General features: G+C 37.0%; 1 protein-coding gene across 5 annotated transcripts in view; it reads right to left on the bottom strand.

Moving 5' to 3' along the window:
- Positions 1 to 17,112, bottom strand: part of LOC132111323 (serine/threonine-protein kinase MRCK alpha-like) — a 61,485-nt gene that overhangs the window by 2,832 nt on the left and 41,541 nt on the right. The window contains exons 17-38 of one of the 5 annotated variants that reach the window (XM_059518519.1): positions 13,481 to 13,605; positions 12,695 to 12,800; positions 12,396 to 12,544; positions 11,642 to 11,733; positions 11,469 to 11,545; positions 11,097 to 11,135; positions 10,383 to 10,502; positions 9,976 to 10,053; positions 9,623 to 9,728; positions 9,406 to 9,542; positions 9,176 to 9,315; positions 8,974 to 9,055; positions 8,643 to 8,862; positions 7,620 to 7,682; positions 6,895 to 7,494; positions 5,552 to 5,649; positions 5,326 to 5,410; positions 4,871 to 4,994; positions 3,606 to 3,723; positions 3,015 to 3,197; positions 2,252 to 2,369; positions 1,586 to 1,728 (exon numbers count right to left, since the gene is read on the bottom strand). In XM_059518519.1, coding sequence (XP_059374502.1) covers positions 1,586 to 1,728; positions 2,252 to 2,369; positions 3,015 to 3,197; positions 3,606 to 3,723; positions 4,871 to 4,994; positions 5,326 to 5,410; positions 5,552 to 5,649; positions 6,895 to 7,494; positions 7,620 to 7,682; positions 8,643 to 8,862; positions 8,974 to 9,055; positions 9,176 to 9,315; positions 9,406 to 9,542; positions 9,623 to 9,728; positions 9,976 to 10,053; positions 10,383 to 10,502; positions 11,097 to 11,135; positions 11,469 to 11,545; positions 11,642 to 11,733; positions 12,396 to 12,544; positions 12,695 to 12,800; positions 13,481 to 13,605 — 3,003 coding nt within the window. The remainder of the gene's footprint in view (positions 1 to 1,585; positions 1,729 to 2,251; positions 2,370 to 3,014; positions 3,198 to 3,605; positions 3,724 to 4,870; positions 4,995 to 5,325; positions 5,411 to 5,551; positions 5,650 to 6,894; positions 7,495 to 7,619; positions 7,683 to 8,642; positions 8,863 to 8,973; positions 9,056 to 9,175; positions 9,316 to 9,405; positions 9,543 to 9,622; positions 9,729 to 9,975; positions 10,054 to 10,382; positions 10,503 to 11,096; positions 11,136 to 11,468; positions 11,546 to 11,641; positions 11,734 to 12,395; positions 12,545 to 12,694; positions 12,801 to 13,480; positions 13,606 to 17,112) is intronic. The other 4 variants (XM_059518520.1, XM_059518521.1, XM_059518522.1 and 1 more) reach the window with 4 other exon arrangements.

Genomic DNA, 17,112 nt, shown 5'->3' with positions numbered 1-17,112 from the left:
AGCACAAAATCAGCATATTAGAATGATTTTGGAAGGATCATGTGACACTGATGAATGATGATGATGCTGAAAATTCAGCTTTGCGTCACAGGAATAAATTACAATTTACAATATATTAAAATGGAAAACAGTTATTTTAAATTATAATAATAACAACTGTATTTTTAATCAAATAAATGCTGCCTATTTTAAAAACATTAAGAAGAAAAGTGGATCCTGCATAAAATCAGGGACACTGCTCACTTCAGAAGATTTGATGTCTAACAGTAATTGCCTTGAAATGTATTATTTATTACTGCTATTACCAGTTAAAAGCTCTATAAACCTACACTTAAATGCATCCCTTTTAAAGAAACACCACTAAAAATATTAATACACACAATAATAATAATAATTCAAATAATCAATCTCACTAATTTCCTAGTTAGCTGTAGCTTTGGCTGTATAATATTCAAGGACAAAAGCTGTAACTGCAGTATAAATATATAAAAGCTAGAACTACAGAAACAAATCACCTATCAAAATAGAAAAAAAAAAAAGATATTTACTCAAAATTTACTACAAATGTTTCAGAAAATATTTTTCCATTTTCTTTTTGTAAGCACATTTATTGGTCAATTTGATCATTTCAAATTACTCAAATATCAGCCCATTAAATGGTCTACTATTAGCTAGAACCACCACAACATCAATCCTCCTCTATATAATATAATGTGGATGGTTAAAAGGTACTATGTTACACATTAATGCTATTAATAAAGCTAGCAAACGCTGTACAATTCCATCACCTACAGATCAAACATGCTTTCAACAAGTACACAGCCCAACTAACCCATTTCCTCCACCTGAGGTCTAGGATGGAGCTACAGGGTTCAGATCTGGGGGAGCAGTGTCATGCACGTTACCTTTAGTTTACTAAACAAGGTCCGTAAAGCCCTTTTCAGATCAGGAGTCTTCTCTGTGGGTGACTCTCCTGGCCACTAAAGAGTCACACACAGCACCCACACATCATTATGGAGTCAATGTCACTGATGGTCAAACGTGGGGCTGAGATTCAGATTGTGTGTGTGTGTGTGGAGTGTTAGGCAGGTCAGCTCCTCAATCTGTGGATATGGTGTCACTCCACACACTCAACACATGCATATAGCGTGAGAAAGAGAGGATAGAGTAGCTCCAAACACATTTTGGCAGTTGAAACAGAAAGGATGCCTGTGTACTGGAGTTGTATAACACACTTCTAGTGCACTCTATTGAGTTTTAGCATTGATCAGAATCACATTTACCTGCTTTGATCAGTCTGGAAGTCGAATGAACATGTTAAATCAACATTTACAAAAAGAACACTATAAAGGGGCAAATACACCTTTTGAAATCCCATTAGACTCGTCATTCGTAATGGACCAAAACCTTTACAGATGACTAAAGAATTCTTTATCCACAGAGAACCTTATTTTTAGCAATAAACAAATCTGTTTTTTTTTTATTTTTAGGTATTTAAAAAAAATAACTAAACCTAAGCCAAAAATACTTTTAGAAACAAAGTCATCTGGAAAAGCAGGCACTGACAATCGTTGCTGGTACTGACCTCTCTGTCTAAATGGGATAAGGGGGCGTCAATGCCCCCTCCGGATGAGAGCGAGCCATCAGACGTCATCTGCTGTTTGGTGGAACTATAGCTACCAACAGAAAGGTCCCGTCTCAGTGCACTGCCATTTTGAGAGGAGGAGCCTGGGATATGGGACAGCCATCAACAGACTTTTAAGACATCGACTTATTCAATATGAAAACCTGCCCAAGTTTGAACGTTCAAAAGAACTTTCCAAAGTTCAAAAAAGTGTTTGAAAATTCAAAAAGAATGTTTTAAAGTTTGAACTTTCAAAAAATACATTTGGAGGTTCAAGAGACAATTTGAAAATTCTAAATATAGCCTGAAAATTCAAATGTTTGAAATTTCAAAAGAAAATGTAACAGAATTTAGTTTAGTTGTCAGTTCTTCATTGGCTGTTCTACATTACATACACAAACGCCCCTTAACAACAAAAAGACCTGTCTGACCATGCATATTTACTTTCGAAATATATTAAAAACGTACCCTTTTAGGGAGAAACCAGCCACTCTCTCTAATTTTTTTTTTTTTTTTTTCCTCTTGATAAACGTATATTTTGATGTTTTTTTCGTACTTTTTTTTTCTTCAGCAATACTCATTCTTATCCCTGTATCACTGTCTATGAATAGACATTTCAATACTCACGTGTGCCAAGGCCGCTGCTGGCACTCATAGATCGTCCCGGTTCAGGCCTGGCCTTGCTGATGGAGGGGATACTGACGGATGCTCCCAGGACACCACGGCTCTCCTGAGGGCGCATATTCTGAACAACACAAACACAGTCTCTCTTATATTACATATTACTGAAATAAAACAATAAATAAAAAATTCACAAAGCAGGGGTAAAAATGTACCATTGTCACTATACATGATCTTTCATTATATAGAGAGGGGGAAAAGTAGTCATTTTCTCACGTAGTTTTTGAATTTTATATATAAAACATGCAGAATACACAATCGTTCGTTCCCATTTACAAAACCCCATTAAATAATAAACTCGAGTTTTATATTTATATTGCTTATTTAATATTAATTATAAATATTTATTTAATATAAATATGAATATATACTAATATTTATATATTAACAATATACATGGTATTAATATTTGTATGTATTAACTAAAGACAATATTTTTTATTTAAATTAATTTGTCATTTAAAAAAAAAGAATCAATATTTTTTATAATACTGCTAAAAAAAATTATAAAGGGAGGGATGATTAAGCATGCAAGAACCAGACAGATTGTAAAATGAGAAAATTTCATATAACTGTGATGCTGGCAGATAATCGGAAACATAGATAGATAAGTTTGAGCAATATGAAAGTGAGCTAATGCATGTGTGCATAAATTCATCCTCTTCAGAGAACAGATGGAGTGTGTCTGTATATGTCTTTCTGGTCCTACCAGAGAACAGATGGAAGCAGGGGTCCCAGGGGCGGAGCTGAGGGACAGGGAGTGTGAGGACAGAGGGGAGGAGTCCTGGGACAGGAAGTTGTCAGCAGAGGTGACAGTCATGTGATAGACATGCTCAAAGCTTGTAGGGGTGGAGATGAGGCGCAGACGAGGAGAGGGGAGAGGAGAACCAGGCTACAGAAGAAACCCAGGAGGAGCAGATAAAGAGAGAGAAATGGAGGAAAAAGAAAGAAAAAATACAGATGCATGCAACAGTTTTCTGCTTAATAATGGCTTAAGAAAGAGGAATTGGTGAGGTTGTGTAAAAGACAACTCGAAAGCAACATACATCATGCATTTTGGATATTCGGAAGGAAATAAAATTGTATTAAATAGTTTGCTTGAGCAACATAAAGTCAAATGTGGTTTGTGTTATCTATTAATCAAGCTCATCTATAAAACTTAAATAATAACAGTGGAAATGATTAACGAAAGATGGCTCATGCTCATTAACACAGCTCTTAGAAACAGATGGATGGAGGCGTAGAGAAGCGGGAGAAGAATATGAGAGGTGACGTTCCTCTTGCTGTTAGCTGCTCCTACCATTGGCAGATCTTTCAGGATCTGGATCCCGTCTCCCGGGCCCATATGAACCACATGGTTGAAGTTCGTTGGGTTTGAAATCAACTTATTCCTCATTTCTGGGTCTCTCATCATCTCCCTAAAGAGCACAAACAATGAAGTGAGACCCAAAGCACCGTCTCAAGATTTCTATTTTTTTTAATTGCCAACATGAAACCTGAATTCCTGAAGGGCTTTCCACATGTTGCTGAAGCGTGGGTTATCAAACTGTCTCAATGTTCACCTCATTAAACTCTTATGTGATTTTCAAAGAAACTTTTGGTGTTTTGTCGCATGTAATTAATCGTTTAACTAAATTAGTTACTTTTCTAGTTTACAGGTTTTTTAAACAGCCAGAACATACTTATATGACAACATTTTTCACAACTTGTTACTGACTTCATAACGATATCCTGTGAAATATACTTCCAATAGAAGAAATACAGGAATTTTCAACAGATTACTCGAATAGCTATATTTAGAATTAATTATTCATTTTAGAGTTAGGGTGATTTTGTTGGGGAGTGCATCGGCATACAAAATGAAAATTATAAAAAGAAATGCTGAAAAAAAAAACATTTACTGTGAAGATTTTTTTTTTTTAGCAATACTTGGGAAAAACCTGAAATAATTGGGTGAAAACCTTTTCCACTTGAGGTTTGCGTTAAGTTAGTGGAAGCTAGAAATTACAGTTCATATAGTTTTAAATATTGATTTTATATATATATATATATATATATACTTCAGAAGGCCTTAATTAACCCTCGGAGCCATGTGGAGCATTTTTTATGATGGATGCACTTTATTTTGCTTCAAAATCTCAACACCCATTCACTGACATTATAAAGCTTGGAAGATTTCATTTTTAAATATAACTCCGACTCTATTTATTTGAAAGAAGACAATAATATACACATATAGGATGGCTTGAAAGTGAGTAAATCATTGGGTGATTATCATTTTTGGGTGAACTATCCCTTTAATGCCATTGTCAAATTAAATTAATCCCGGCCTTTATGTATGTAAATCGTAAATTCAGTTTTATTTTATTTTGATATACTGTTCAGTCTGCTTTGTAAAAATGCAAATAAGAACATTAACCACATTAAACATTAAATAACTTATGATTAGTATGAACATTCAACTTTTCCCAGAGTTTAAAGTGGTGCAAATTAATAATTGTAAAAAAGGCTCATTAGTTTCCTTTGGAGGTCATGATGGTTAGTGTTGCTAGGCTTGAACATCACCTCCTCTGCAGAACTCTCTCCTCCTCCGGCACACGGAACGAAAAGCGGCGTTTGCTCGTCATACTGCGCACCATCTGTTTGCGGCTGTTATCAGATGTCTCTGGCACCACCAGTTCATCTCCCTCTGCACATCATTACACAGAACACAAAGCATCACACACATTTCACAACACATTATACAGTATAAAACTCAACAACAAGCATCCATTAAGATGTACAACTCTGTTAAATCACATATGCATGCGCTGATGCCAATTATTTACATTGCAACAACAATATGAAATCAAAATTTACAGCATTTTTGGGGTGTTCATAATTTTATTCAAAATGCATTTGCTGTTTTTCTCTGAAACAACTTTTCATTTTTCTTATCTTTTCTTTCCTGCTGAATAGGCATATAAACATGGGGCATAAATATTCAGAATCCAGAGGAGCAGGAGGAGGAAGCGTCTCACCTGCTGTCTTGTTTTTGAAGTAGATGAGCCGTACGGTCTCCAGCCCCAGCAGGTTTAGAGAGCCATCAGCGTTCAGAGGATGAACCTGCAACGCAAGCAACACACAACTCATTAACACACTATACTCTAAATTACCACCTGCTTCAACACATATTTTATTTCACAGAGATGAGAAGTCTTTCTTATTATGTGGTTTTGTATATATAAAGAAAAATGAAAATAGGACCTTTTTCAAAGGCATCGTCTGAATCCACTCCATAGTGTTGACGTCGAATACATCCACTGCATTCTCACTATACACTGACAGATAAGGTGCATTATAACCTGCAAGACAAGAGTCACAGGAAACACTTACAAATGTTCAGTTATGTTAAAATCACTAATCCTAAGTGTGAGAAACGGTCATCTTCACAAACATCACTAACTATTAAGCAATCTTGTCCACAGAATTCCTACGTCCCAGGACATTTCGTGCAAAGTATGGCCACAACATCCACAACCAAACAATTGGTGACTATTATAAACTATGAACAAGCAATTACAACAATGCACATTTTCAGCTGGAGTACATAGAATTTCTAAATTAATATTTTCACGAGATATCCTATTAAACATTATATTTTAAATATATATTATACTATACATATATCCACAATACATTATATTTGACAATATATATTTAAATATTATATTAACAAAATCTAGCAGTATTGGCTGATACGCTTTCTTTATTATTATGTATTATTACATAATATATTACATATAGACTCTAAAAATATCAATAATATACTTAAGGTGTTTATTATATTATACTAAAACCAATTCTACAATATTACCTATGGTGACAGACTATTTTTTAAATGAATGAATGAATTGATTAATTATTATTATAACTATTATACATCATATGTCTATACATATTTCAATAATATATTTTAAAATATATCTAAATATTAAATAATATTATATTATTAATGCAATTTAACAAAATGATCTTCGATGACAGAATATATATTTTTTTATTTATTGATCATATCATACTATATTACTCTCTCTCTCTCTCTCTCTCTCTATATATATATATATATATATATATATATATATATATATATATATATTTTTTTTTTTTTTTTTTTTAAACATTATATTAGATATTTATTTATATTATATTACCAATTGCCAAGTAGCAATACTACCTTTGGAAATTAACTGAAATTAAATTCTAAGAAAAAAATATGGCAGAGCATAGTATTAAAATTGTTTAGGCTTGCCATGTACTTCCAGTTTGATGTTGGAAATGTAAACCATAATTTCAAGTGCAAATTTCATTCTCAAGCCTCTCTCTCTCTCTCTCTCTTTTTCTCCTCTCTTTTTTGTGTTTAATTTATTTACTCTTATTATTATGAACATAATTAATCTAATTACTGTGTACATCGTTGTTTTTTTATTTTTAGTTTATACATAATTTTTTTCTCTCCTGTGTATAAATATCAAAACTAATAAAAAAATAATAATAAAAAAAGTGAACAAGGCATATTAATCTGTACAGAAATGGGGATGGTCACTCACGACATGCGGTGGGCGCAGCCGTCCACATCAGTTCCTGCTGTCGTGACCGTCTGCCCTGACAGTCCACATACACACCGATACTGCTGAAGCACAAGAGCAGCTCTTTACTGGAGATCTCCACTGCGCAGAGAGCGTCCAGTCTCAGCTGCTGGATGAAGGCCAGGGTGTGATCATCAGGGTGGAGGAGGCTAGTAGGAGTTCCATCCCCTTGAAGATTATAGCGCAGGAACCCGGACTGGAAGCCCACGCAGAGCTTGTCACCCTGGAGCCCCATCCACTGCACGGATCCCGGGACGAGGATATCCCGCAGCTTCCGATGATGTGTTTTGCTCTTGTTGAGCTCGTAGATCATCACCTTGTCAGGTTTTTTCATATACACAAAGAGGTATGTGAGAGATCCTTGTCTGATCGTGCCAGAAACCAGAGTTTGGCAGCCTTTGGTCTCTGCTATCTTGTGAAAATCGGCCTCACGGTCATCCAGGGCTGCCATTGGGTAGAGACGCACATGGCCATTTCGGCCCGATATCACAGCGATCAACTGTTCTGATGGGATCAGCTCAATCTGACGGACCTTCTTATTGTCTCCTACCTTGATAATATCTGTGAACAGGAATATATAAACAATAAGAGGCTTGGTATTAACATCAAAGAATGCTTAAATATACACAGTCTAAACGCAGCTGATAAGTATAGTAAACACAGATAAAGCTTTTAGTTACACTTACCATCTTTGGTAACGTGAATAACGTACAATCCTTCCTCATTGCCCAGGGCTATCCTCTCATGATCTGCAGATAAATAAAAATGCAGTTAAAATAAACCGAAAGAAAAGTTTGATAGAGCTAGGCTGCATTGAGCTTGTCTAGCGCAGACTAATTCCTAAATAGTGTTTTTAATAAAGAGGGTTTTTCTTGATCTTTTGAAGCACAAACATTCAATGTATTAAAATATATCATGTTATTAAAAACTATTCAAACTACCTTTATATATTATTATTATTTTTATTAATTACGTTATAGAACACACACATACACACACACACAAACACACATACATATTATATATATATATATATATATATATATATATACACACACACGAAAATTTGATGTTAATGCACAATCACTGTTTTAGATTGACTAACTGTAATACTTTATAAGATTTCCATTCAAACTGAAAGCATAAATCTAGGTTATGCACTACCAGTTTCAGAGCAAAATGCAATGCGGTGACATTCACTGACACGCCTCGCTCTGCAGCACTAAAACCGACAGTGCATATACTTACTTGCTGGCAACACACCAAAATAACAGCATGCTGACTTCAGGTTTGAAAATGTTGAACATTCATATAAAAATTTAATAATTAAAAATACAAATAATTGTATTTTTATTTAATACTCATTTCATTATATATTAACATTTTATTTTAAAATATAGTTGCATTATCATTCATTTATTATTTTATTTTAAAATGTGAAATAACACAATTATAACTATTATTACTTATTTTTTATAGTTATATTTAATGGGTCAAACCCATTAAAGTACCAAACCAAAACTCCAGGTGCTCTCATGAGAAACAGACTGAAAAACTTATGTGCACCCTTGTCTATACGTGTTCAATAATGTTACGAATATTTATATATATACATATATCTGCAATTACATATGGAATTCTTTACTATGACTGAAAACCTTGACTAACATTATAAAACCAAGATTAGTGGTACATGAGGTTGATTGTACCTATAATAGCAGCAGACTGTGTGGTTTTGATGAGAGGCAAGGTACTGTCATACGCTTCTTTAGGGGCGTAAACAAAGCGTTCTTTCAGTTTGCTCTTCTTCAAGAGACGGTGCAGCTCGTTCAGGAGGCCGACCCACTTGGTTCTTTCCTGATCGCTGTCAGCCAGGATCAAGAAGGAGCATTTCTTATTGCTGGATGAAGAGAGTTGTGATGCAGTCACCTGCAGGAGAGGAAGAGGAGGACAACAATTATTTTTAAGTTACAATACAAAACTAATGGTATCAATATAAAGTTTTGGTTAAACGACAACAACAACAAAAAAAATCCTCACCCTAAAAATACAGGGAATGTCTTTCCTGTTCGCATGAATGACATCTGATGCCAAAACTGAGCTAACAGAAAACTCCTCATCTCTGAAACCAAAAGAGCGATTTAGATGTCATGCAAACAAATTAAACGCACGCAAAGTCATGCAAACGCAATAAACAGAATCAAACACAGGTTCGGATGTTTGTTTTGAAGCCCTCGCTGACCTCATATCAATGACCTGGTTCACCATGACACCAGGCTGAGCAGCTTTGCCCTCTGGGAGATCGTATAAGAAGAGTTTGAAGTCACAGACCACAGCGATGGCCCTCTGCCATCCCTTCTTCACACCTAATGGTTTGGGCACCTGAAAGAAATGAATTAATTCATTAACAATCTGTTAATTGTTCGTTTTGATCACAAATCTTTCATGGGAATTTGAACTAAAGCTTCTAACCCTGACATGGCCCTCATAAGCTGTGCCGATGCCCTTCTGGGGGTCGATACCCAGAGGTCCTTTGGTTTGATCCGGAGGAATCGGACACACGGCGGGAGCTTTGTCCGCACACGTCACATGACAGGAGAAGTTACAGACTGTAGAAGAAAGAGAACAAGGTGAATGTCAACCTTTCGACTATTTACCATATCCATGACAACTTCAGCTGACCCCTCACCTTCACACGTACAGCCCTGTCGGATAAGTCCCACCATTAGAGACGTACACTGGTTACATTTAGTGGGCGAACTGAAGGTCTTCACCACAAACTGATGGGCTTTAGGCTAAAAAGAGCAATTTAGTACATTATAAATTACAGCAAATCACAGAATATAAGATCTGGCTGATATGAAATGAAAGTAGACTCTTAAAAACAAATGTTCTTTTCTTTTTTAGCATCGATGGTATATCACAAAGAAACTTTAACATTCATAGAAACTTTCCAATGCACAAAAGGTTCTCTAGTTTTCAGATTCTTATAATGTTTATTTTTAGGAGTGTACAAGCAAAATATATTAGTGAATGAATTACTTTAGGTGTGCTGTGACTAGAGTTACTGTATCCTGACCGCGTGGGAGTTTGTGCACCCCGTTGTGGCAGATCTACCTGCTGGAAAAACAGTCAGATATTATTCACAACATGATACCATCCTAATAGAAACATTAAAGTAGCATCTGCATTGTCTCTTTTCTTTTGAATGAAGCTCTGTTTTAAAACCTACTGATCTGCCTATTTAGACAGCCTTATAAGGCATCATAGGCATGATTTTGGCTTGGTTGTAAGGTGGCATCCGATGCATTTATGGTGGATGAGGTAATCACAGAATGCACAGAAGCAAAGTGTTACGTTTCATCCAAAGCGGCAGTGGAATATACAACCACAAATACATCAAAACAGAGTTTTAGCATTGTTTAGTGGTTCAGAAATTAAGAAGTCACCTCTTGAGACTCCATATCGCTGGTGGATGACGGTGAGTGAGAGTGGGACGTGACCTGGGACCGTCCATCTTCTTCTCGGGAAGGTGTGTTGGACAGGCTGAAGTTGTCGATAGAGTCGATCTATTGAGAAGGTTGGAGAAAGGAAATGTTTAGAGAACCGATCCAACCGTGTCATGAACCATGAGCAGCAGATGGAAGACCCAATACATGCCTGCTAAATGTAACACAACAGGTTTGAAAAACACATCATGCACATTAGAGACAAGACAGAGATTTAAAAATCATTACCAGGGCCCAAACACCATGTCAATAACACCTGACAGCAAAGCAAAGCATAAATAATCAGAATGGAAAACTGCTGAACACAATGGCAACATGTCTGTTTCACAGCAAGCTTCACAAGTTTTGAAGTGAGTTAGAAGTTGAGTCATCGGTTGTGGTATGGAATAAAACCTCCACTGGTAACCCAAGATGAATAAAACAAAATACTGCATATGTATTAGCCACAGAAAGTGTCAGTTTGTAGTCCAAATGAGCATGATGAAGACAAACTGAGGTAAAACGGACTTTGGACGTGACAAACAAGCATGTGCACTTGAAAGACCCTCTGGGAAATGTGGATATGTAGCTTATGCCATGCAGTAACAGACCACAGACGCAATCAAATCAGTGTTGAGATGAACCACTGCTCCAAACACAACAAAAAGAGCTTACACGTCTGCCTTTTCCGGCCAGCCCACAGGCAGTGGAGTGCTTCATCAGACAAAAACAGACAGATAGGAGGAGAGAAAGAAATAAAAAGAGAGCAAACAATATATGAAGATAGAGAACACGATTCATACACACACGCACACTCGCTAGCATTTAAAATGACTTGTCTCAAAAGCCCAGAAGTAATAATTGAGAATGTGTTTCAGACAGTTATATTTCAATTTAATCCACACTAAACCATTTATAGAGAATATGAAAGGAAACCGAAATATCAGTACAACCATTTTTACCTATTAATATTACAAAGTAATAAATGATGATCGCTTCGGCTGTGATCCTAAACTAAAGCCACATGTAAGTGTTTTAAATACCTACATCAAACTGATCCAGGGCCGAGGTCGGAGCATTGAGGAATGCCAGGAAGGAATTCTGGGAGTCTTGGTGCTTAACCCCTGAAAAGCAAAACAAGACTTGGATGTCACATACATGCATAAACAGTCTAAACAATACTGAAATTTTGCCCAATTTTAAATGTTCGTTTTTTTTACCCTTAGACTTGCACAGATTCTCAGTTTCCTGTTTCAGCCTCTGGATCTCTGCCTGTAGATCCTGGTTCTTCTTCTCCAACTCCTCCAGCTTGCTGTGCAGAAAAAAAAAAGTATGATGAACATAACCTGATTAATAGGCCAACATATGGCCATTTTTAGCTCATCAGTGTTGGCTTTAACGTCAATTAACATTTTACTGAATTATTAAAGCCACGATGAAATAGAGGCATAGACAGGTATTTTCTTCTGTATTGTGACACTGATCTGAGTGTACCAGATCATCGAAACATAAAAAAAACCTAGGCTTGCATTCATTTGCCACCATTTTTGAGTGCAATGTCGACATCTCAAAACTGAATCAACATCACATAGTCTGAAAAAAAGTTACCAAGCTTACATTTTACTGTAATAATGCAAGTTTGTGGGGGCAAGAAGTAGTAAATATATATATGTGTGTATATATATATATATATATATATATATATATGTATATGTGTGTGTATATATATATATATATATATATATATGTATATGTGTGTGTATATATATATATATATATATATTGCATAAATGAATATTTGCAGTAATATCAACAACATGCATCTAGAATACATAGGGTGAATTTTCATTTCATGCTGACTTCAATAATTAAAGAGAGAACAGATATTTGAATGCATACTTTTCATTTCTCATGCTTTCAATTAAATTCAAATGTAATGTATCGGGAGCTTTAAAGGAGAGATGCCTGTTTTACCAGTCTGTGGCCATATACGATGCCTTGACTTTGTTGAGCTCATCCTGGATGGTTTGTTTGGCTCTAATCTCGGCATCCAGTGCAGACTGCAACTCCAGACGCGCAGACATGTCCAGCTTAGCCAAACGTCTCACCTTCCATGGCATATCCTGGAAAAACAAAAGAAAACTGAATTAAACACCCACTGTCTCACAATGTTAAGCAAGACTTGGAGCCATCCATACCAAGATTACTCTAATTTCTTGAACTAAGCACGAATTTAAGTCAAGATCAAAGTTTCGCTGTAAAAGGACTCTTACAGTAGCACGTGCACCCAGACTGGCATTCCTCAGGCTTTCCAGTTCTTCTGTCATCTTAGAGGCCAAAGCCTGCAGATAACCTCGAGCATCTTTCTCATCACTCACCCTGAGAATGAAACACAGATGCACAGAACTGCACTTACAAAGCATCACCACTAGATGGATCCACGGCTACACAAATACCAAGGGCTTAGTGCCAAAGGAGCATAAGCGCAATTACAATTTATTTGCAATAGTAGAGACCATAACGAACATTATCTTACCACTATTTGGGAAATAATCATTATATTTTAGAATTTTCAGCCACTGAAAAAAAAAAAAAAAAAAAAAAAAAAAACACCTACACTTACAATGCCTAAAAAAAATTTTTTCTCTCTCAATCTATCTATAATAAAAGATCATAGTCTAAGAAAGCCGATTCAACTTTTAGACATGAGCATGAACAACAAGGTAATAGTGTGTGTGTGTGTGTGTGTGTGTGCATGTTTTTGTGACATATCAGGACACAACTCTGTATAATGACATGGGTATGACACAGGTATTACAAGGAGAGGGTGACGTATGAGGACATAACCCATGTCCCCAGTTTTCAAAACGCTTATAAATCATACAAAATGAGTTTTTTTTTGAGAAAGTAAAAATGCAAAAAGATTCCTGTGAGGGTTAGGGTTAAGTGTAGGGTTGGTGTAGGGCCATATAATATACAGTTTGTACAGTATAAAAACCATTACGCCTATGGGATGTCTCCACTTTTCAAAGAAACAAACATGTGTGCGTGTTTCTCACCATTGAATGATTTCTGTGATCTGGGCCTCCCAGTGGGCCACACTCTCTTTCTTATCAGTCAGTTCTCTCATCTCCTCCTCCAGTTGTTTGTGACTGCAGCTCAACTTCTCAAACGAAGACATCATCTACACGCATACAAAAAAAACATCAGGATTCTACTCATCAAAGAATCCTGATCAAATGTGTCCAGTTTCCACAAAAATATTAAGCAACACTGATAATAAGAAATATTTTTGAGCAGTAAATCAGCACATTAGCATGATTTCTGAAGGATCATGTGACACTGAAGAGTGAAGTAATGATGCTGAAAATTCAGCTTTGCATCATAAATGTAATTTCAAAATATATTAAAATATAAAAATGCAGTTTAAATTGCAATAACTTTTCTCAATATTACTGTATTTACTTTGTGTTTTGATGAAATAAATGAAGCCTAGTTGAACATAAAACAAAAATCTTCCTGACCCCAAATAATAATACATGTTAGGGCTGCACGATATTGGGAAAAAAATGACATTGCGATATTGTATTTTTCTGCAATATATATTGCGATATTTTTTCTTACAAACAAAAATGAGGTGAGCACACTTACATTCTCATTATAAATGATTTAAACATCGACACCATCGCATCAATTGATTAATATGCGGGAGGGAGAGAGAGCAAGACAGCGCTTGTGTTGTTTGAAGACGGCTCTCTCTCTCTCAGTCTCTCTCGCGCGCGCTCTCTCTCTCTCTCTGTCTCTCTCTCTCTCTGTCTCTCTCGCGCACGCTCTCTCTCTCTCTCTGTCTCTCTCGCGCACGCTCTCTCTCTGTCTCGCTCGCGCGCTTTCTCTCTCTCTGTCTCTCTCTCGCGCGCTCTCTCTCTCTCTCTGTCTGTCTCTCTCGCGCGCTCTCTCTCTCTGTGTGTCTCTCTCGCGCTCTCTCTCTCTCTGCCCTGTTAAACTTGCATGTGTTTTTCAGTCCTGTCAATGAAAAAACTGTAACTCTATGATGGTTAAGCTGTGCAATTAATCTGCGAATCACATTCGTCAAGGGCCGGGGAGCAGCTGGCCCGTACAGTTAATGAATAACAGATCAACTACGACAGCCTATGGAATGATATTGCGGACTTTATTCAAAAGGCATTGCAAATTGTATTTGCAATTGCGTTTTCAATTTGTGGACGCATAAAATGTGACATAATCCAAACGCAAATGCAAATCGCGCATTACCGTTTTCATTTTCGATTAAGTGAATGGACAGTGTCTGCCAAATTTAAAATGGAAATGCAAAGTCCGTTTGCAATTGTGTTTCCCATATCTTAAGAGCTATGAGCCTGTCCTATTTAAATAGCAATATTAATTACCACATTTGCCTTTTCACTCTCTCTGCACTGTGCATGTAAACTGCCAAAACTCAAATGGAATCGCAATACCTTTTGCATTTGAATTTCCAACGTCTACACGGAAACCTGTCAATCAAGTGACAGGGGTGGGGCCGTTTTATTGGGCGTGTTTGCATTGGGAAGTGACGATCGTACTAAAATGTAATATGTTTTTACTAGGGTAAATATGAGTTAACGATAGTGTTTATAATTAAGCCACAGTAGCCACAAATGTACAGTTGTCTTAGACGAATTCTCCTTGATTCAGCAGCTGCACGATGTACAGCAGAGAGTCCTGTCTTGAACCTAGAGATCTGGTGCTACTTCAGTGTAGCTTGGTAGCTCAGTGGTTAGTGACTGTTATCTCTCGCGGCATACAGTCTTTTAGCGCGTGTTCGAAACCCGGGCCGACACAGACGTTCTTTATTTTTTTGTTTATCCTACTAACTTCAGCCACCAAATGGGCGATCATACAGTGAGGAAAATTGCAGTAGTCAAGAATTACCGGACCTGCGTCCTCGCAGACATCACACTCCCGAGTCGAATGCACAAAGTCTGAACTACTGAGGATGCAAGTCCGAAATCAGCGGCTGAAGTTAGTAGGATAAACAAAACCGTCTGCCCGGGTTTCGAACACGCGCTAAAAGACAGTATGCCGTGAGAGATGACAGTCACTAACCACTGAGCTACCAAGCTACACTGAAATAGTACTAGATCTCTAGATTCAAGACAGGACTCTCGGCTGTACATCGTGCAACTGCTGAATCAAGGAGAATTCGTCTAAGACAACTGTACATTTGTGGCTACTGTGGCTCAATTATAAACACTATCTTTAACTCATATTTACCCTAGTAAAAACATATTACATTTTAGTACGATCGTCACTTCCCAATGCAAACACGCCCAATAAAACGGCCCCACCCCTGTCACTTGATTGACAGGTTTCCGTGTAGACGTTGGAAATTCAAATGCAAAAGGTATTGCGATTCCATTTGAGTTTTGGCAGTTTACATGCACAGTGCAGAGAGAGTGAAAAGGCAAATGTGGTAATTAATATTGCTATTTAAATATGACAGGCTCATAGCTCCTAAGATATGGGAAACACAATTGCAAACGGACTTTGCATTTCCATTTTAAATTTGGCAGACACTGTGCGTTCACTTAATCGAAAATGAAAACGGTAATGCGCGATTTGCGTTTGGATTATGTCACATTTTATGCGTCCACAAATTGAAAACGCAATTGCAAATACAATTTGCAATGCCTTTTGAATAAAGTCCGCAATATCATTCCATAACAGCCTACATCGCACATCCTGCGATGTGACTATCGTGGATTTGTACATCGCGATATCGATGCTTAAACGACACATCGTGCAGCCCTAATACATGTTTTTAAACACATGAATGAATAAGATTATACAGAGCTTTCTTATGAACACCAAGTGATTTTGAAAATGTAGTTTAGCACTTCTCTAACCCAGTTGCACATTTTATTTCAGTGAATGGAAAATAATCCTCATTTAAGGCTTTTACTCCCGCAGAACAAGCCTGAAAACAGGTCCATTACCATGTCAGAAAATCAATACAGCAATTTGAGGTGCAAGATGCAATTATACAGACCAGAGAGACAGCGAGTGGCTCTCATTAGAGCCCGCTGGATGGACCACCAAGCAAAGCCACCCGTGTCTCTGTAATACCCTCCACATTTCCACCCCTACACCACCAAACGCTCAGGAATAAGCATGACCCTCTCCATCTGCAATGGCTTGGTGGACTCTGTAGTAAACACGTCTGCTAGTACATGCATCTAGTCAATCTGATTTTAGTCGCGTTTCCACCGCAGGAACTTTACCCAGGAACTAGGGACTTTGGCCTGGTACTCGGTGTGTTTCACCGCAGGAACCAGGAACTAAATAAAGTTCTGGGTAAAAAAATGCCCCTCAGAAAGTCCCTGCTGGCAAGGTGGTACTTTTTCAAAGTTCCGGAACTTTCGGGGGCGGGGTTTGGGCGCTAAACATCCTGATTGGTTGAGTTCACGCAGCATTGGTTGAGTTCAACCACCATTTATTCGGATCAACATTTTAAAAATATTACTGTTATTGTGTCATGAGATGTAATTTTAAAAGTATTTAAGGCGAGAATGTAGTTGTTTAAAACTCAAATCTGTGGTTTATTTATAAAGACAGCGCCTATTTAAAAATGTGTTTCGCCGATCTCAGAGACGTGAGCTCCACGCGATCAGCGGGAGCTCAGTGATCATCTATC

This window comes from Carassius carassius, chromosome 31 (genome assembly GCF_963082965.1).
Source record: "Carassius carassius chromosome 31, fCarCar2.1, whole genome shotgun sequence".
Classification (NCBI taxonomy): Eukaryota; Metazoa; Chordata; class Actinopteri; order Cypriniformes; family Cyprinidae; genus Carassius; species Carassius carassius.
The sequence above is the reverse complement of the archived record's forward strand: the minus strand, read 5'-3'. Positions and strand labels throughout refer to the sequence as shown.